The following is a 21,308-nucleotide window of genomic DNA, read 5'->3' on the forward strand; positions in this document are numbered from 1 at the left end:
TCTGTGATTTCTTGAACACATCCAGGGATGGTGATTCCACCGCTTCCCCAGCCAGCCTTTTACAATGCCTGAAAACCCTTTCAGTGAAAGGGAAACCTTTGCCTAATACCAATCTAAACCTCCTCTGGTGCAACTCGAGGCTGTTTTCTCTTGTCCTATCGCTTATTACCTGGGGGAAGAGACTACATCCATCCCACTACAATCTCCTGTCTGTTAATTGCAAAGAGCAATAAATGCCACCCTGAGCTCCTTTTTTCCGGCCAAAACACCCCCAGCTCTCTCAGCCTCTCCTCGCAGGACTTGTGCTCCAAACCCTTCAGCAGCTTCGTTGCCCTTCTCTGGACACGCTCCAGCGCCTCAACGCTCCCCCCGTTTTTTCCTGGGGTAGCATCACTCTGGAGCTACCAGCGGGGGCCACCCACGCCCTCCGCCTCCCGCGGGGCTTTTGGCTTTTGTCCCGCGGGGAGGCGGAGGGCGAGGTGCCTCAGCCGCCCCTCGCCTCGCCCCGCCCGCCGGGACCCCCCCTCGGCGTCCCGGCGCCGCAGCGGAGGCGGCGCCGCGCTGATGTCAGGGCGCGGCGGGCGGCGGGAGCGGCCGGCGGGCAGCGGCCGTGCCGGGAGGGATGGCGGTCCCGCTGCGGCTCCTGCCCGCTCTCTGCGCCGCCGCCGCCGCCGCCCTGCTGGCGCTGCCGCCGCCCGCCGCCCCGCGCCGCCCGCCGCGCTGCGGGCCGCCCTGCAGCTGCTGGCGGGAGTCGGCGCTGTGCGTGGGGGCGGCGGGGGCACCGCGCAGCCTGCCCGCCGGCCTGGGCTCCCTGTGAGTGCGGGGCCCGGGACGGGCGGGAGGGCGGCGGAGGGCTGCGGGGCGGTCCCGCCTGATGGGTGGCATCTCTTTTTCCAGGAGCCTGGTCAACGGGACCTTCTCCGAAGTCAAGGACAGGATGTTTTCCCACCTGCCCTCCCTGCAGCTGCTGTAAGTATGGCACTGGGAAGGAGCACGGCCAAGTAGCACTTCGCCCCTTCCTCCTAAATAGAGTCCCTTTAAGCGGAGAGCGTCTCCGTTTCTCCTGAATAGAGTTCCCTTTCTCTTGCAGAAGGGGAGAAAACGGGAGAAGACAGCTTGCACAGTCCCCCAGCGTAGCTGCTGTTTCATAACATTTTGCTCAGGGATGCATTTTCCGCTCAGAAACCACTTCATAAGATGTGTGTTTAGTTACTAAAGGAGGGGAAAAATGTTTTATGATGCCCTAAGTTCCTTTTTTTTTTTTTTTTTTTTAACTTCAGCTTTGGTAAGTTTAAGGCTGAGTTTCGTCCCTCAGAGTTACATTGAGGTGGCTCTTACTCCTGCTCACTTTGTGCCCAGGAGTCTTGCAGTAGCTTTGTGACATAGTGGGCACAAAGGGGGGAGCAGAGGCTGCCAGGACACACACTTCAGAGGGAATCCTCCTCGTGCGAAGTGCTGCCGTTGTCTGCAGCACGACTCTGCTTCAGCGTGCCCCTCGGAGGGCGGCCCCTCAGGTGCCTTGTGGCCCAGCGCTCCTCCGTCCCAGGAGACATCGCTCTAGCTCCCAGCGCTTAGCAGCCATCCCTCCTTCCTGAGCCCCGGCAAGCTGCTTGGTCGTGCCCATGTTGCAGTTAGGTGTGTGCTTCCTGCTCCAGGAGCTTGAGCAAACTTGCTTAATTTAGCTGTCCTGGGAGGCAGCAGGGAAGATACAGAGACTGCGGTACAGCTCCCTGGGGAGCCTGGATTCTCCGTTTTTTTGGAAGTCTGCAGCAAGGCTGAGCAGCAGCCTGTGTCCTGCCTAGCCCAGTGCAGCCTGTCCGGAATGCCTGACACCGGGCAGGCCCTCCACACCACCACCCCATAAGGACTGACTGACCCCCCCCAGGGCAAAGATATACTGCAAAGAAAAACTCAGCAGAAAGATACAAAGCCTGCCAGAAACCCAGGCTGAGTGCTTGCCACATACCTAGATGTTAAAACTGGTCGTAGCGAGAGGTAGTCTCTAGAGGTGTCTGGTAGCTGATGGTGAGGCTCCTTTCCTTGGGCTCCCCATCTCCTTTGACTCAAAGGCCTCTCTTCCTACTGGGAGGAGCAGCACTCCATGCAAAATGCTGGGGGGAAGTGGGCAAAGCAAGGGGTGGAAGCCTTCACCTCCTTCAGTGTGAAACTGTTCCCAAAACCAAGTTTCTGTGAGAGCTGGGGATCAGCATTGAGCCCCAGCAGAGGGCACGAGGACCTTGCCCACCAATAAATGGTGGCAAAGAGTGACCTGAGCCAGCTGGGAAGGAAAGGGAAAAATCCATGGGTGAGAAGCTATGGGAGGAAAATTAGAGCTGGGAGGAATCTGATTTGGTTTGGATGGTGCTACTAGGAAGAGGGAGGAAGAGCAGATGAAGATTGTTCCTTTTCCTTAGCTGCAGTAGATTTTCTGGAGATGCTGGGGTGTGGCAGAGGTGTGTTGAGGAAGGCAGAAGTTGCTCATGTCACTTTATGTGGTAAGTCAGATGTGGGAGCAAGAGGTGGTTACCACCATCACCACCTTGGGCACTAACAAATTCTGTTGTTTAGTGTAATTTGTAAGTTTTTCCTTAAAACATGAGAAAAAAACTATTAAATGACAAAGACTGCATGCATAATTGAGCACATGGGCACCTCAGGACAATGTTTTCTGTAGCAGTAATGATAAAGTAGTAATGCAAGGATTTATTTTTGATGGTGGTCTTCATCTTTGTCAGATTTCTTTGGAATAATTTAAGGAGCATTTGTCTAGTATTAGCATAATATCCAGGGATCACAGGGAAAGTTTGAATTTCATGTTCATTAGTCTTCTAAATTAATTTTAGTAAAATGCCTAAAACCATACAAAAGGAAGATTAATCAGTTACTCTAATAAAGCAATTAGTGCAGACATATTCATTCATAGGGCAAATTCTGAGATTTTCCAAAAATTATTTCTTCTGAGTAGCGTTAATATTTTAGACCAAACTAGAAGTTTTGCTCTGTTCTTGAAAGAAGATTGCCCCCTCTGCCTTAGAACATCAACGTTTGGAGATTGTCCACTGTTGTGCTTTAATACAGCAAGGAATGAGCTCTGCTGGCAAAGCCTCCATCACCTCCTTCTGCCTGGCCCTCTTGTGCTGGCTCTGGTGATAGCCTCTCTGGTGCAGCTCTGGCATGTTTTGTCCCTGAAGTTCACACAGGAGCAATGCAAGGCAGGGCCTGGAGGAGGCAGCACTGCAGCTGGATTCTGTGTCTCGGTGGTTTGGACATGTCTGTGTTTCCAGCTGACAAACTGGCTGCTGTCCTCCCACGCTGCAGGCTGTACCCTGTCTGCAGGTCAGGCTTGGAGCATCCATCCCCCTGGGAGCGTGGAATGAGTGAGCTCTGGCCCAGTGAGACTGCATAAATGAGAGCTGGTGCTTGGGAGCTGAGGATTGGTGCTCTGATGGCCTCTTAAAGGTTGTCAGTGGGGCTGGAGGGGTGGTGAGAGGATGGGGCCACACTCAGCAGACCTGCCATCTAATGATGGCTTGTTCTGCTCAGTGGACCATTGAGTTGAGGACCAAGTTACATTTAGCCAAGGTCAATGGCACATTTTTCCTGGGGAGTAGTGGACGTTAACTACCATCATGTAATGCCTTTAATTTTTTTTCAATAGACCATTCCACAGTATTTTATGTGTGCTGCATTGGTGGGGTGATATGAGCTCAGGTCAGTAAGATTAGTTTGGTCATGGGCAATAAACACAACAGGCATAATCCAGTGTGTCAAGTTTTAATGTGCTTTCCTAATGCCTGCTCTCCATTTTCAGCTTGCTGAACTCCAACTCCTTCACTGTTATACGAGATGATGCCTTTGCTGGTCTCTTCCATCTAGAATACCTGTAAGTTTGGTATTTTATGTCCTTTATAAATAAAGATGTTCTGATAAGTTGCCAAGACTCCTGCTGCAGATTCTTGGTCTTTACTATTATTCCCAAGAGCGGGGGAGCTGAAGGATTTATGTTCCACTCCTGTGCACATATTCTTTATGGTGGCTGATGATTTTTCAGATGTTACAGTGCATTTTTAAAAGATGCCTTGAATACAAGGTATCTCTGTGCAATTACAGCACACCAAAAAGGCATTGCTTAGCAAGAGCTTGCCTGGGCTTTCCAGAACAGTGCCACCCCTGTTAAGGGGATTTGAATCTCAGGCAAGAGGTGGAGCCTGTTCGGACCTATGGGTAGCCTGAACAGGAATTGCAGAATGTTGGTGTACTGCCCTGAACAACCCTGATTATGCTTCTCTTTTCCCAGCTTTTGTCTCCTACTTTGCCTTTTTTCTGATGCCCTATTTAATGTCCATAGAATTTATCTTTATGTAATTAATTATAAATACATAAATATATAACCATACATTTCATATAATATAAATTATTGTAATTATTTTAAATTATGTAACTCTTGTTTATATCATCCACTTAGGTGATTTTTACTTTCCTTTTTTTTTTCTGGTCTTTTTTTTTTTAGTTTTTAGTTCAAACTTTTTTATTTTTAAAAAAAGTTTGAACCCTGCTACAAGGCTGTCCTCCCTTCACAGTCTAAAGGACATAATTTCTCTGTGTTACTCAGTATGAGCTGGTGTGTTTGAAACTATAAGTACAGCCTGAAAAAAAATCATCATTCCACCCACCTTTCCCAGTTGAAATGTAGCTGTGGAAAACATTTGTCCTTTTTACAGAAAGACCAATGCTCATAAAACTGACTCTTGCTAAAATCTTGAAGGGGTGTATTCAGGGTTAATAGTCTGGTACATGTGGAGTAGCCAACAATGGAATTTGCAGCTAATGGGAAATGGTATATGCTAAAATCCACGATTCAGCTACATCTGGATTTTTTAGAGATAGCGAGTTATCTAAGCATTCTCTTTTCCTTGTGTCTACAGTGAAAAAATTATTTGCAGTAGTTTTTAAAAAGGAAGAAAACCATTTTCTGTTGTACCATTAGCAGCCTGCTTTCAGGTGCAGATGGGCTTGTCCCAGCAGCCTAGCATATATCATGGTAGTTGTGCTGGTCACTGCAACCAGATCCCTGTCTGAATGAAACACCCTGCCCTCCTCAGAGGGTCAAAGGGCAAATCTCTGCCCCTGACCACCAGCTGCAAGCCAGGGAGCAGGATGAAGACTGGTAAAGCCTTACAGTTTCAAATTCTTTCAGCAGCTGAACAAGTGGTCCCAGTTAATGGTTGTGGTTGCCTTTTCTGCCAATTCCATAGAGCTTTTCCTCTTCCCAGCAAATCACCCCTCCACCTTTTGGGAACTGGCTGTGAGTGCCCTTTCTCTGTGATTGTTTCTTTGGCCATGAAGCCAGAAAACCAGTGAGGCTTCCATAACTCATGTCTCTTAGTTACCAGGGACCAGACTTTGTAGAGAAGAAGGAAACCAGACTGACTAACAGGAATGACAAGTCTGTGTGTACAAAGCCAAAGTCTCTGGCCAAAGAGCAGCTGGGGAGCACCCACAGCTGGTACCTATATATAGATAACAGATCTCCAGCTGTGTCCTGCTGCTCTGATCTCCAGCTGTGTCCTTATGCACTCATAATGGCATTCAGTGCACCCTTAAACTGACTCTGTGTACAGTCTGGGTAAGGCAGGTCTGATAAAGATGGGAGCTTTGCTGGTGAGCAGACTGGAATTCCCAGAGCAGCATCTCTTGGAGGTCAGGCTTGGTGATTCAGGAATCTGGCAAATTCCTGACTCCCAGCTTGTGGCAGTGTAGCCTTATTTATTTGCATGAACCACTGAGCTGGTGCTGTGCAGGGGTGCCAGCTGCCAGTGAGGGTGTCAGGAGGCAGGGTGGCTCTCTGCTCTTGTGGATTGAATTTGTGGCTCCTCCACACAGCTCTGAAAGGCTGACCTGCCTCTGACATCTCCCATGTAGACACAACACTTTCTCATCTGCACCCTTTGCCTGCAGTCAGGGTCCCGGTCACTTCATGAAGGATATTTCCTACACCTAAACTGCAGAACCAAGAGCACTTGTCATCTCCTGAGTTCCCATTTTCACTTTCTTGAGAAGAGACCTTGTATCATAGCACTTTCCCTCTAATTTCTCTGCAGGGCAAACAGAGTTTAGGAATAAGGGAGGCACTTGGATCTCATAAGCCTTTCATAAAGTCAGCATACTGTTGTCTTCATGCAGGTGTAGCTGTACCATGCAATATCTTGATGGCCACCTGGCTGCAATCACTTTGCAGGGATCATGGTGTATTTGGGGATGTGTCCTCAAGTGCTCAGGGGTCAAGATGCTCAAATATCAGCTCTTTCTTGAAATGCTGACGTGCAGTCAGGAGGAGCAGCATGCTGCTGGAATCGATATGTGCCTGACATAATTCCCCCAGTGCACGGGGCCATGACTTGTGTGCAGCTGGCAGCCTGCAGAGGAGATGTCCCAGCTGAACAGAGCTGAACTGTGGCAGGCAGAACTGAGCCAAGGCAGTGGTCTTGCAGTTTGTGCAGGTGTCAAACGTGTGCAGTTGAAGTCAGGGCTGTGTGGGCACGGAGGCGGCACTGTGTGAGTGTGCAGCCACGGGAGCAGGACCCATCCGAGCAGGTCTGCAGCCTGGGCAGCCCTGGCACCTCTGTGCTGCCTGCTGGTTTGAAAATGCTGCTGATTTGTGAGAGGGGAAGGTAGGACTTTAGCCTCTAAAGTCTGCCTCAGGAGGCTCTCCTACACAAGTCTCTTGCCTCACGCAACATATCCTGAGAGGATTACCAAGAGAGGAATATTTTTTTTGCCTTGGTCACTTTATTCCATTTATGCTGGGCATTTGGGTCATGTGCCATCCCTTGTGATACCAGGTACTTGCATTGCTCCTTGCAGTCTGCCCAAGGAAAGGGGAAAAGGGAACATGAGCAGCTCCACTGAGACTTCCCACCTTTCAGTCTGAAGGAGCTGCCCAGAAATATGCTGCATCTGGCAACCATAGCTTAAAGCATGGTGGTGCTAATAATAATATTACTTAAAGTATTTTAAAATACTTTTTTTTTTTGGCCTTAGATTTATTGAAGGAAACAAAATTGAAACCATTTCAAGAAATGCATTTCGTGGCCTTCGTGACCTGACTCACCTGTAAGTTATTTAACACTCGACAGAGTAATTTCTACTTGGGAAAACTCTCCTGGGAGACCACTGGTTTTCCTGCTACACAGAAAGCTTCTCTTCCCTCTGTGTCAGCTTCCTTCTGCTGTCAACAACATGCTTTCCATAAATTAACAACCAGCCTTAGAGCAATTCTTGCCTGGGCAGCACTGCCACATGTTGGGCTGCCTGTGAGCAGGCACAGCTGGGTCTGGGATGCCCCTGGTACCCCCAGTGCTGCACTGGTACCACCAGCACCACCACACTGCCTACTCATGATTAACATTCCTGCTTCTTTCCAGTGTGCTCTCTGATTGTTCTGTGGGCTACATTTGCACCTGGGCAAAAAAAAAAAGCTTTAAATATTTTACTTTCATGTGAACTTCAAGCAATCTCCATTCTTGAATGAGAATAATTAATGGCTGTTCCTGGTAACAGATTCTAACAGTGCCAGTGGCTGGACAGTACCGGATAATTAACAACCTGTAAGTGAGCTCAGACTTGGTGAGAATTGCAAGGTAAGAGACACAATGATACTAACCTCTAATTTTCTTTTCTAGTTCGTTGGCAAATAACCATCTCAAAGCTTTGCCAAGGGATGTCTTCAGCGATTTAGATTCTTTAATTGAACTGTAAGTAATGAGAATCTTTCTACTGCTTCTGTCACTCTTGCTCTCAGTTTTAGGTTCTGGGTGTGTGGTGCTGGTATCCAAACAGAAAAAAAAAAGAAGTATTTTTTTGTTCTAGCTGTTTTTCATTGTATAATTGTTTGCTTGATAGACTCTTCTAAAGTAACTGCTATTTCTTAAATCACTGTTGCTTCTCGTGATGCTGTATGTAGCTTGTGTTACTGTACTTCTTTCTGATGTCTTATAAATTGTGGTTTAGAGAAAGGGAGACAATGAATTTTAAAATTACAGTTTCTCTGAACATATTTCCCTATTACTGTTACATATTCTCTGAGATTATTTTAGTAGAGGGGATTAGTTAAAACAAAAAAAAAAAAGCTTTTTTTCTTTGTTTCTGTGCAGTTGTAGCACCTTGCTGACATTCTGTAAGCATTTCCCTGTGTAACTAGGATTCCCCTATTTTTGGCCTGGCTCTTTCAAGCAGCAAAGTAAAATCATAAGCCACAGAAATTGCCAAAGGATCAAAGAACAAGCACAGTGCTGAAATTGCACATACTTGAGAGCAGGAAGAAGATAAATTGACTCTACCTCAGCAGCGACTCAAAAAATACAAGTCTTCCATCTGTATTTTACATCTGTAAGGCTGCTCTGCCAACCAGCAGCACTGGAAGAGTTTAGTGCAGGAATGGGAATTCTCTCTGTCACTGGTAAATGGTGCAAAGGAGGCCTGCAGCAGACAACCTGAATGTCAGGATGTATTACATTACAGTCCTCATCCTATGAAAGCTTACCAAAAAAGTAACTTTACACATGAATCACACAGTGCTCCATTACTATGATTATGAATGACCATAGAATGCAATGGTTTTTCAAAAAACCTACTGAAAGAGACTCATGATAAAGGAGTCCAGATAGAACGTAAGAAACTTCCCTGTTTTCAGTTCAGAATAATTCAAGGATACTCAGATATTTTGAAATTCAGCATGTCAAGGTGATGACAGTTCTGTAGTACTCAAATTGCTATCAACCTTTTCAAATATGTTTATTTCTGTGTGTTTTTTTAGAGATTTAAGGGGAAATAAATTTGAGTGTGACTGCAAAGCCAAGTGGTTGTTTTTGTGGTTAAAGATGACAAATTCCACTGTTTCTGATGTCCTGTGTATTGGTCCAGCAGAATATCAGGATAAGAAGTTAAATGATGTGACAAGTTTTGATTATGAATGCACCACTACAGGTATTCAGAATGTATATTTCTAAGCACACTACAAATGGTTAAATATCAGAAGTTTAGATGATGCCCTTTCGCTTCTATGAGCATGACCTGGGGGGAGGAAAGGGTTACATACAAAGCACTTCCAAGTACTGGAACAAGTACAAAATGGGAAAATTACATTTAGATGCCAAAGTACGTACTGAGTTTTTATTTGGATTAAGTGATAATGGGAGTAGAGCTCTGCCTATTCATGTTCCAAAAGACTTGATTATGACTCAATTTATGGCTTAATTTTCATCACAGAATGCTTTCTATTATCTGGAATAAAGCCATGTAGTTATGGCAGATGAGCTTCCCAAAATCTCTGTATTTCACAGAAAGCAATGAAAATAAGTTCAAAAATGTGGCTATAGCTGTTCTCTTGATTTGACGAATCATTATTTATTAGCATCAAATATGGTGGCAATAGTGCCAGAAGTTCTTCATGGAACTCCATTCAGTTGACGAGAAAAGTCCAATAACATTCTGACTACTGTCTTGCCTAGGATCTTGATTTTTTTATTTTTTAAGGTAATGTAAAGCATGCTGAAGGGAGCAAAGAGAAACTTGCATGTGGTTATGCTTATATTTTATGCCAAAACTGCTGCAGTTACCGATCTTTAAACGTAGTCACATCATATAACTGAAAATATCAGCTGCAGGTATTGTTTTTCATCTTCTTTGAATAGGATGTCAGCGCTCTGACTTTTTTCTAGACAGTTATATCAAAGGTGTGCAAGTTCTCATCTGTCATCAAGTCAGTCATTATTATTAAAAGACAAGAGAAAAGGTGATTACTAGGAATGGAAAATGAAATTTCAGGAAAAGGTATGAAAGGTGCTTTGATGGCAGTATGTGAAGGAAAAGAGAATGAACTCAGAATTCAAAATTATGTCAGAAGAGCAGTAGAGGTAAAGTGCAATAACCTGCTGCATAAAAGGATGTCAAACACAGGAGAGCAATGAAGTTTAGAACAGCACCAAGGTTACATTCCTATGTCTGCCGAATCACAGAGACACAGCAATGCAAAGTAATCATTGCAACCTGGTTTAAGCCATTGTGTAGCACTAACAGTGCATAAGAGAAAGCCTTACCCAGTCCTCAAACCTATCCTGACCTACCAGCCCTCTGTCACTTTTTTGTACCTGGACACTGTAAAGTTGCTGCAGGTGAAAAAAAGTTGCTCCATTGTCCCTTTGTCTGATGTAAGTGAAATTACCCCAATCATAAATCTAACTCCACGTGCTGCATAGTTTTTGGGAACTGAAGGCATTCTATGGGGCAAGGATTGCCCAGCTGAATATTTGCTCAAATGCCCTCAGAGAAGCTCCCACAGCACAGGATGTAGCTGTCATACTCTGTTCTGTCTGACCTTGGTGGTCTGTGGTGTCAGGCCACTGCTGTTTTCTCCTTCTCTGCTATTGCCTCCCCCAGATCCAAAGGGAGTGTGAATATGCCCATATTCCTTCCTTGAGGATAGATTAGTCACAGGCTTAGAATACAGACTGTAGGTGTATTCTCCTTTCCCAGTCAGTGGTGAGCAGGGCTCTGCAAAACTCTTTCATTCATGTTAGTCTTTAGTACAGTATTTCCCTCCTTTACCAGCTGGGATCAGACTTTCCATCGTTTCTGGTCTCCAGTACTCTGTGTCGAGCATGACTGGATGCAGGATGGAGTAACAAAGCTTGGTAAAATGTGTGTCTTGTTGGCCCAGTCAGCTCATTGCATCAGCTGAACTGCTACAATAATAACAGGAGAGATGGAAAGAGGTGCTGCCAAATTTAAAATAAAAAGGCGAAGAACAAAATGGTCCTGTTGCTTCTTCACAGAGAAAGTGATTGACAGTATTGGTGACCTGCATTTTAACTCTTTTTGTGACTCTTTTTGTCTTTCCATTTCTCAGTGCTTGCATCATGAAAGCAGGTTAAGCCATTTCACTTCATTTCTTGTCTTTCTTCCTCAACAGTGTGTGCGGGGGCTGTCCTGTGGCTGTGAGCACCACAGGGGAACATGTAACTCACTTTCAGGAGACTGGAAAACAGGCCTTGGGCTCCCACAGCCACTGGAAACACTGGAAACAGGCCTTGTGCATGCCTGGGACCTGCTTTGCCCCGACCTGCAGGCAGGGATCATCTCACTGAACTTTGGGAGCTTGTTTTCCCCTTTCTTTACCTAGCTGGGATTGTTTGCTGGAGGTGATCTTCTCTTTCCCTACTGTCTGGAAGGGAGGTAGTTTGCAAATTAATAGGGACTGCTCCATTCTTGCTCCTGTGCTGGGAGAAGGGAAAGGATGGTTAACACTCTCTGCTGGCACACCCAGGTCCTGGGTACCCTCACCTGGAGCAGAAGTGTCCACTGCAGAGAAGAAGGGATGTGAGGAGAGTGGGACTGAATGGCAGGACACAGTTTTGGAGCAGCTGCCCAAAAAGACCATCACTTAACATTTTTCCTTAATGTCCTGTAATGTTCCCTGCACTCTTCTCCTCTTTTGTGCTGGCATCAGTGCTCCTGTATGCTGGCATCAGCCTGAGCAAGGCCTGCCAGAAGGAAAATCATCCCAATAAAAGTGCTGGGTCCCTCACCTGTGACACCGTGATGCCAGTTCAACCACAGAGAGAGCAGAGGTGGAATAAGTGACTGGAGGACAGGGGGACACCCCCACTCTCAGCCAGCAGAAAACAGCATGAAAAACACGTGTCTTGAGACAGGGAGAGCAAAGCTGTGTATTGGGTGGGAGGCAGAGAGGGACAGCTCATGCAGCCAGCAGCACAGGGGGAATGCAGGGGCTGTGTCCTCTGCCCTCTCCCATCCAGGAGATCCAGCTTAAAAGAGAAAGAGACTGGAAAAGGGCTCCTCCCCCAGTCCTGTATTTACTGGATTAGAATTTTTTGCAACCCTGATGTGGCAGTAACTTTCACTGTGTAACCCTCTTCTACATTACAGTCTGGTATTCCCAGCTGCTGCTAAAGCCACCGTTTATTGCTTTTTACTGATTACAAATGATTTCCCTACCCATTTTCACATACAGACTGGTTTGTTCCAATTCACAGATTCCCCCAAAGCATTTCACAACTGTTCAGATTTCAAGAGCTGTCATTTCAGGATTAGTTTTCTGTTTTTTCTTTTTTCCTCAGGATTTAAAAAATATTTTTATTTTGTGTTACTGTATCTTCTCCTGCTCCATCCTTTTATAACTGGTCAGTTACTTTTACTTTTTGCATACTTCAGTGTCAGTTTTCCCCGGCCTTTTTAGCTTCCCAGTGAGAATGAAGATAACTTTCTTGTTTGCCTACCAGCATTTATGAACCAAGCCCAAGCTCTATTTATAATAGTCTCTCGAAGAATGAAGACTGTCATTTCTTTCACAGCTGTGGAATCTGCTCTGTTTGTTTAATGGTAGTCATCTGTCTTTATTCTCCACAAGCGTAACTTCTCAAGGGCAAGGCTTTCAAGCATGCAGAAACAGAGGGTTCTTCATTCAGAAGCAATTATTTCATAATGCACCAAAATAAGGGACTTGAGTGAGGACTTAATTACCATTTCACCAAAATCCCTGGATGCTCAGGCCCTTCCAGCATAGGAGTGCATGGTGAAGGCGTGTAGCAAATTGAGCTAAAAACCAAGCAGTGTGTGGTTCTGCACAGAAATGCCATCATAGGGAAGATGCCTTTCCTTTTCTACTTATCTGTATCCATACATTACTTCAATGCAAGCCTCCGACCACATTTTAGACCTGAGTGCTTTGTCAGCTCTGCTACACCATTTTTTCCCCCCTGATAATAGAGATCTTGCACAGCTGTCTGGTCAAATGTCAAATTCAGACCCAAGTCTCCTCACTTTGCCCCAGCCTGGCTCTGTGGTGACTGCTGACGTACCCCAGGGTGAATTTTCAAGTTAAGTCTACAAAGGCACTTAATTTTTGAGGAAAAAAGTCTTTAATTCTAGAGTTACACTGCTAATCTTTACAGGTTGCTCCAATTTCTCAGTCTTACTGTCTGGTGTAAGTTTTCCACTGGATAGTAATTTTCAGGTTGGTTGTATTTTATGCCTAAACTACATTATAATGCCCCATAAAACATTATGTTAACTGAGTTTTTGATTACACCATTTTGTCTATGGTCTAGGCAAAATGGGGTTATCCCCAGGCAAACTTCAGATATCATTTCACTTTCTGCCTGGTTTAGCATAACACAAATTGCTAGTGATTAAATTTGCATGACTTAAGAAGTTATTGGACTTCAGCTGGTAGTTGCTGTCTCTCAGCTTGAATGTGATTCTAGCAAGGCCATTTCACTTGACGGGAAAGCAACTTCCAGCTGTGGGGAAAGAGACTTCTCTATTTCACTGACAGTAGCCAGCCTGCCTGGAAAATCTGAATTATTTCACTATTTTCTTATTTGATCTCCTTGACAAATACATTTTCAGAGGACAGTTCATGATACCTAAAGCAGGAGACACTTTCCCTGTTGGTGTGTGCCTAGCATGAGTACTGATGCTTCCATGATAGTGTTATACAAAATCCAGAGTATTTGACTCATTTTTCAGTGTACATTATTCTAATCAGTGACCACTTACTCTGTGTTTCCAGCAAGGATATATCCTAACTGTTGCAAATGTATGTTTCCAGATTTTGTTGTCCACCAGATTTTGCCCTACCAGTCTGTTTCAGTGGATACATTCAACTCAAAGAATGATGTGTTTGTAGCTATTGCACAGCCCAGCATGGAGAACTGCATGGTGCTGGAGTGGGATCACATTGAAATGAATTTCAGGAGTTACGACAATATCACAGGTATATGAACACTGGGATTCCACTCACTGATGAACTGGATAAGATTTGTAGATGGGATCAGTTTATTGGGTTTTGTCCTGAATCTCTGTTGAATTTGGCTGGTTGAAGTGAGTGATGTTTGGACATGAGTGACTGCATGGAGTAATGCACCTTGTTAATAGATGCACATTTAACCTTACCGTGCCACACAAACTAGGCTTTTTTTGTCCAGTCTTGTAAATTTTCCTGAAGGCACAAACACTTGCCATGAGTGTCACACCACGGCTCAGCTCAGCATTCACTGCCTCAATCACACAGCAAGTTAAAGCAGAAGCTGAAGGAGCACTTGATCTTGCCAAAGTGCCTGCAAAACAAAATATAAAAAGAATCTATTGCATGTAGGAGGAAACTGGTCTGAAGGATGCTTGTAGGGTGAGCTGACCAGGAAGACAGCTGAAAATGACAGAAATATTTAAACTGGGATTGTTACCTAAAGAGATGTGCTGTAAAACTTAAGCATTTACTTTCAATTTACAAATATGCTCAATTAACATCTTGGCCAGATTACTGATCAAACAAAAAGCCTGTGTGGATGCCAGGTAACATTCTAATGCTGATTTTCTAACAACTGTTCTGTCCTTAACCAACACTTGTGGTGCTCAGTCACACCACGACAGCAGAGACAGAGTCTTCAAAGCTGTTATCTGCTGCCTGATTTCCCAGATACTCCCAGCCAGAGGTTTTGAATACTCAGGAGCTAAATTATCAAAGGAGCATCTTTCCCTCCTGTCCTTGTTGTGTGTGATTGATTATTTTTTACCTTATATTTTGGGAGACATAGAGCATGCTGCGTCCTCCTCTGGTGTGGAATTCTTCAAAGGCAGCAAGCACTTACCTCCTCAGATCAGCTCTGTGCGTCACTAACAAAATCTTACAAGAAGCAACCCCTCTGTCAGGAAATTTTGGAAATGAAAAATGTTGCTTTTTTAGGTTTCATTGCGTTTTGGTAGATTAGGATAAAATATGTACATGGGATGTAAACTGAGAAGTCAACAGCTCAGAGAGAGCTAGCTGAGCCCTAGGAAAACTCCGGAAATGAAATCGAGAGTTTGACTCATTTGCAAAAATAGCAAACACTAGATATACACTTCCAGGTGTATTTCAACTTCCTCTGAATGATTTGGAGACACTTCTGCAAGGGACTTGTGTCCTAGCTCACACCCAGAGCTTGCTCCTGCAAGGTCTGAGCTTGAGCTCTGGACTCTGAAATGTACATGAGCCTGATTTTTGCCAGGGGACACAGGCACATAAAGAGCCTCCTGCAGAGCCTGAAGAGTGTTTTGTAGAGCTCTGGAGCCAGCTCCACAGAGAATTTCACTACTTACCATATGCTTGGCATTTGGATATCTAAATTTAGCTCTTTACGACATGGGCTCATGGAGCTGAGCTAGTTGTCAAGGTTGCCTTTACAGTGAACATGAAGAGAAAAGCATTGCTGTCCTCTGCAGAAGGAGACAGGTGAAAGCTCTTCTAGAGTTTGTCTTTTGAGTGAGTTAGATCAGAAGGAGCCTGGATGATCAGCTTGACCATTCATGCCTGTGCTGCAGATCCCTTGCTGTACTTGAGGTGAAGGTACTCCCAGCTCTCCCACACTGCGAGGGTGGCAGATCATCCCAGGCCAGCTCTGAAAGCCACAGGTAGGGGACCAGCACAGGAGCCAGGGTAAATCTCCTGTAGTGACTGACCAAGGATGCATTGGGGAGCTTGTGCAGCTACAGTTCTACTTAAACTGTGTGCTTCACAGAGGAAATCCTCTGTGAATTCCTCTCTGCTTCCAACAACAACTATCGTAATAGTCTCACTGTTACTTTTTTGAGGTGGTTCTTGTTTAGTGTAACTTGACATTCTCATTCAGACCATAACCTGATCTGATCTATCTGACAACTGCAATATTGCTAAATATTTCTAGTTTAACAAAATCTCAAGAATACCTAACACAAACAACAGAGTTAGATTTATCTTTTTCATCCTGCTGTCAGGTGATATATCCACAAGGTGCATCAATATTTCTATGTACAGTAGCAAAGAGCTGACTCTAACCCTTCTGGAGCAAGAAAAATATACTATTTCATTCTTCTAGTTAAGATAGAAAGATAAGAATAAGAGAATTTCAGATAGCTGATGAATGGCAAGGTAAAAACTCTTGTCATTTTCAAATAATAAAATTTAGCTTAAATAATTGTTTTGGATACTAGGGACCATATGTTTGAACAGACAGAGAAATAAAAAGTATTTTGCATAAAAAGGAATCAGCATTTTATGGTGCATCATACTTGCACACATTGCAGGGTCGGACAAGTCATCTCTCCAGTTAATGGGAAGCAAAAAGCTTGAAAAGTTGCTCTGATGGCATGTAGCAGAAAACAAAATCATGAGATGTGTAGGTATAAAAAAAGCAGAGGGGTGATTTGGTAATAATGTCTGTGGTGTAAAGCATGGTTTCTGCTGAGCTAATATGTGTGTTGTTCTGTTTTCTTTCTTTGGGCAATAGGTCAGTCTATAGTGGGATGTAAAGCCATTCTTGTTGGTGACCAAGTCTTTGTGGTGGTGGCACAGCTCTTTGGTGGCTCACACATTTACAAGTTTGATGAAAGCTGGACGAAGTTTGTCAAATTCCAGGATATTGAAGTATCTCGCATTTCCAAGCCAAATGATATAGAGCTTTTTGAAATAGACAGCGAAATGTTTTTTGTCATAGCAGATAGCTCTAAAGCAGGTTTGTCAACAGTGTATAAGTGGAATAACAAAGGATTTTATTCCTATCAGTCTCTTCACGAGTGGTTCAGGGACACTGATGCTGAGTTTCTCGATATAGATGGAAAATCACATTTAATCCTCTCCAGCCGTTCCCAGGTGCCCATTATACTCCAGTGGAACAAAGCCTCCAAAAAGTTTGTCCCACACAGTGAAATCCCCAACATGGAAGATGTCTTGGCTGTGAAGAGTTTCAGGATACAAGATGACCTTTACATCACACTCACGAGATTCATTGGTGACTCCAGAGTTATGAAATGGAATAGCAAACAGTTTGTGGAGATACAGGCTCTTCCGTCCCGAGGAGCCATGACCCTGCAGCCTTTCTCCTTCAAGAACAATTATTACCTAGCCTTGGGAAGTGACTACACCTTCTCCCAGATTTACCAGTGGGATGGTGAAAAGAAGATATTCAGATTATTTAAAGAAATCTACGTGCAAGCACCACGGTCTTTCACAGCTGTGTCAACAGATCGAAGAGATTTTTTCTTTGCCTCTAGTTTTAAAGGAAACACTCAAATATTTGAACATATCATCATTGACTTGAGTTTATGAAAAGCTGCTAGAGTGAAATTTATGTAGAATGACATTTATACACAAGCAAAACAAAGAGAGACCTTTCCAAAAACAGGGTGCACCTATGGAGTATGATGACATTTTCTGAACTTTTCAAACTCGCATATTAATCAGGGACTGCATTTACTTGGTTATTGCATGACATGTCCATTTTATCCTTTTTCAAAGACACTTTGCAATCTGCAGTCATTCAAAGAGGAGTGCAGTGCATTAGAATTAATGTTGACATCTAAGAAAATGATCTAAATTTAATCTAGAAAACTCCCTTGAGTTGAGCACCTCATAAAGAAAGTGAAGGCTGAGCCATACAAAGCATAAAAATGATCTTGACTCCTAAAGTAACATTTTAGTAGTGTAAGTTTTAATATTAGAGCCTGTTCTTCATGGTTGCAGATGAATTGTAAAAGCAAACAGGAACATTCCAGAATACACTGAACTCTCTCTTCAAAATCTTTCTTTCTGGTTCACAGTAAATTGAAGACATCATTATAAGTCATTGCAGACTGAAGGGAGAGTCAAAATCTGTTGCCGTTTTTCTACCATTATTCACTTTTTTCAGCAATAAATTGTGCATAACACGTAGCCCAGCCCACAGGAAATGGGTAGCTAGGAAGAGTGTGTCTCTTTAGGGCTGTGAGATCTTAACAAGTTGATACAGACAGAAACTACCAGAGGCCTGCATAATGCCATGAACAAATCAACTACAAGTAGCTCCCACTCTCTGTTTTCATAGCTATTCCAGGTATCCATTCCATTTTGCCCCAATTCTTACTTTTCCTGATGATTCCCAGTAGATTCTGGGTGTTTAACATGTTATTCTGTTGTGCACTCTCCTTCCAGAAGGCAGGGCTTAAGCTTTGCCTGAAACACATATTGACATTGATGCACTCCATGTTGTAGCCGCTCTGTACTCAATGAGGTGATTTATTGTCAAGTGTTTCCCCCACAGCACAGCTCATTAGCAATAAATTCAGGTTTAGGACAGCAAAGTTGTATTTGGGAAATGCTCCTTCTGGCTAAAGTCTAACTGTGACTTCAGTATCACCCAGTCATCTGAAACCAAGCTGTTGCAGCCATTTCAGACTAGAGCTGATCCTGCCTCCAAGAAGGATTTCCACTGGGTGAGTCCAGGCTGTTGCCAGGTTGCCAGTCCATGGAAGGTTAAAGAGGAGCATGTGGACAGACTGTGCTTCATTGGTGTTCTGGGTAGTTACAGACCAAGCCATTCAATTATCCTAAATAGGGCAGTCCTGGCACACAGAGCCTCTCTCAAGATAACAGCAAGGGACTATTTCCTGGGAAAGGGTCTTTGCCCCCCTTACCCAACAAAATTGTGTATCAGAGCTCTTTTTTGTTCACTTACACAAAACATTTCTTTAAGTTTCCATACCACTTAGTCTACTAGGTTGTTTTATCATGTCTTGCTGTTGCACTGCTACCTTGGATAATAGGGAGGTTTTGCATAAAGCAGGAAGAGCAAAGCAAACTGTCCTTTAGTCCGTCATACTTAGGCCTATCTCACCATCCTTCTGCTGGGTGAGTTTGACATTTTTCCTCTGGACATGTGAAACATGGCCTATGATCACAAACAGAGATGTTCTCATAGTCTTTGCAATATCCAGCATGTGAAGTGTGCTGCAGAAGAAGATTATGTATAAGAACTCCCATGAGGAGTCATAACCTACCAGTGACCTGGCATGTCACTGTCTTCCAACTTTTGCCTCTCTGCTATGAAATGAAGTTATTACTGGCCTGTCAGAGACATAACTCATCCTAATTTTCAATTATGTGTTAGGGTTTTTTTTTTCCTACAGAGTTGTTCAGCCTGGTTTTGTTTTTAGCTACACTGGCCCATCCCACCCTCTGAGATACTGAGTGCTGCCCTCCGAATCCCAGTGTGGTGTCAGTCCCAGGGGTTCAATCAAGACCAGTAGATGCAAACCAGCACTTTGCAATAGGGTTTAGCAATACCTCTCCTAGGATTAAGCTAACAAATCTGACAAAACAAAGATACTCATGTCTGCCAGTGAATGCAACTTCACTATGTTACCAGTTTACTTTTTAAAGTGGATATGGCTGGCAAGCAGTGTTGTGGGAAAGCATTTTGTATTGCTTTTCTGTCAAGCATGCAAGTTTCACTAGAGTTAGATATTCTGATGAGGGTGGCATTTCTCAGTGCACCAGCACTTCCTTTTAGGGCTCAACTGTGAGTTCTAGTCACTCAGGAAGGGGCATCAGTGAGAGTGAAAAGCTAGTTTAGAGAAATTGGATCCTTGAAGGGAAGCAAGAGGATGCTGGAAAAAGGCCTGTATATTGAATACCAGGAGATTGTACTGTTTCAAGAGCCAAGGGGATTTTGAGACTTGGCTATCAAATTGGATTAAATTAAAATGGTATCTGCAGAGACAGGCTTAATAAAGAGGATAAAGTGATCCACAGGAGTCTAGCTCATTCACATGGGACCAGAAGAAGAGAGTGAGGGAAATTAATTCTGCAGGCAGGCTGCTGCTTCTTTTGAGTAGCTGTATTGGTTGATCAGAAAGCCCAGCTCAGCATCCTCCCAGCCTCAGGAAGAGCCTGGAGCCAGACACTGGCCTGCCTATTCTGCTGAGCTCCTGCACAGGACACCAAAGCTGCTAAGAGGGAGGACAAAAAGTGCCAGTTGAATTAAGAAAAGGTTATGCTACTTTTCACAGGTATAAACAAAGACAAGACCTCAAAAAGAGCCTTGTTCTGCTCTTCCTACTCCCAAGGAAAAGCTGCAGGATGCAGGCATAAAATCAGAAATTGCTAATAATTGAAAATCCTTTCTGCCTTTCCAAATGCAACCATGGGCTTGTCTTCATTGCCTATATTCTGTAAGAGAAATTGTTTTGAGTAGTAAATAAAATATGCATATCCATAATTCATCGAAATGTTAGACCATCAGGACAGTGAAAAAGGATAACAGAACATGCCACTGATAATTTTTAATGTATTCTAAAATACATAAATCTATGTAAAGTTCATTAGTTTATATAAGCATTGATTTAATATGCACTAGCTACAGCAGGAGCATTTTAAGGTTGTATATACAGTGAGCTTTTTTTAGTAAAGAGGAGCTGATGCAATCTATGATACTGACATGTGTATGTACTCTTTCAATATATGAATAAAATGTAGTTAATGTGACTAATAGTGGTTTGTCCCACATGTTAAAATACCCATGTTGTGAGGATCCACACTGCCAGAGGAATGGACAGGGTGGGCAAATGGGTCCCTGTCTATTTATGATGGGGTTTGGCTTTTGACAAGGTGGAGAAAGCCATGCTCAGATTACTTAAATCTTTCTTCTGTGCCTGAGATAGTTGGGACTTCCAAGGTTTTGCTGCTCCCTGATTTCCCTTTCACACTTTCCTTACACCCCATCTAGTGTTAGTAAGTAAGTAACGCAGCTATTGCTGCGAGTTTCGTTCATGAGCTGTTCTTTCTTACTACAAAGTAAAGAGATCTTGATTTTCATAAAAATTAAAAAAAAAAAAAAACTTCAGATACTTAAGTGGATTTTTTACATGCTGAGTAAATAGGAACCAAGCCCTAAAATTACTTCCAAGACTTTCAGATATTTGCTCTGGGCAAAACAAAATCTTAAGGTTTGTTAAATTTTACTGAATCATTGACATTTATTCTGAAATTGAAAAAAACGTAAATCTATCAGCAGTGAATACACTTTATTTAAAGCAATCCTTGTGTTTTCCATTGATCCTGCTAGTCACTAAGACAGAGGGTAATTCTTTTGTTTCCTCTTTGTTCTTTAGAAACAGCACAACTCTCTGTAACTAATTATAGCCTTGTGCAATCAAAGACATGTCTGACATACCATAATGGGATGCAATTGCTGGGATCATTGCTTTCCTTTTGGGTATTCCACCTTTTTATGAGTCAGCAGCCCTTGTGGTGTGGTTCACTGAAACTCCATCATAGCTCAAACATCAGTTGCAAATCAGCACTGTTTTCCTGTCTACCTTCCCCTGCCTTCTTTGCCCTTGCTAGGTGAACATTTTTTTTTCCACCCATTACCACATTCTTCAGATCTTCCTTGGAAAGTATCTATTACTACTTGAAAGTCATAGCAAGATACCAAGAGAAAAGCATTCTTAAAGAG

General features: G+C 43.7%; 1 protein-coding gene across 1 annotated transcript; it reads left to right on the forward strand.

Moving 5' to 3' along the window:
- The first annotated feature begins 622 nt into the window (after nt 1–622).
- Nucleotides 623–19,857, forward strand: LGI2 (leucine rich repeat LGI family member 2). The gene is made up of 8 exons (XM_030239294.2): nt 623–813; nt 898–969; nt 3,812–3,883; nt 7,042–7,113; nt 7,683–7,754; nt 8,816–8,985; nt 13,631–13,795; nt 16,326–19,857. The coding sequence occupies exons 1-8, from the start codon at nt 623–625 to the stop codon at nt 17,141–17,143; spliced, it is 1,632 nt and encodes a 543-aa protein (XP_030095154.2). The 3' UTR covers nt 17,144–19,857.
- The last annotated feature ends 1,451 nt before the right edge of the window (nt 19,858–21,308 follow it).

This window comes from Serinus canaria, chromosome 4 (genome assembly GCF_022539315.1).
Source record: "Serinus canaria isolate serCan28SL12 chromosome 4, serCan2020, whole genome shotgun sequence".
NCBI lineage: Eukaryota > Metazoa > Chordata > Aves > Passeriformes > Fringillidae > Serinus > Serinus canaria.

Excerpts from the sequence above, each read along its gene's own strand:
- LGI2 (XM_030239294.2), top strand. The coding sequence starts at position 623 with ATGGCGGTCCCGCTGCGGCTCCTGCCCGCTCTCTGCGCCGCCGCCGCC. Across the intron at positions 7,755-8,815 it reads TTAGATTCTTTAATTGAACT|AGATTTAAGGGGAAATAAAT; the intron begins GTAAGTAATGAG and ends GTGTTTTTTTAG. Across the intron at positions 8,986-13,630 it reads TTATGAATGCACCACTACAG|ATTTTGTTGTCCACCAGATT; the intron begins GTATTCAGAATG and ends GTATGTTTCCAG.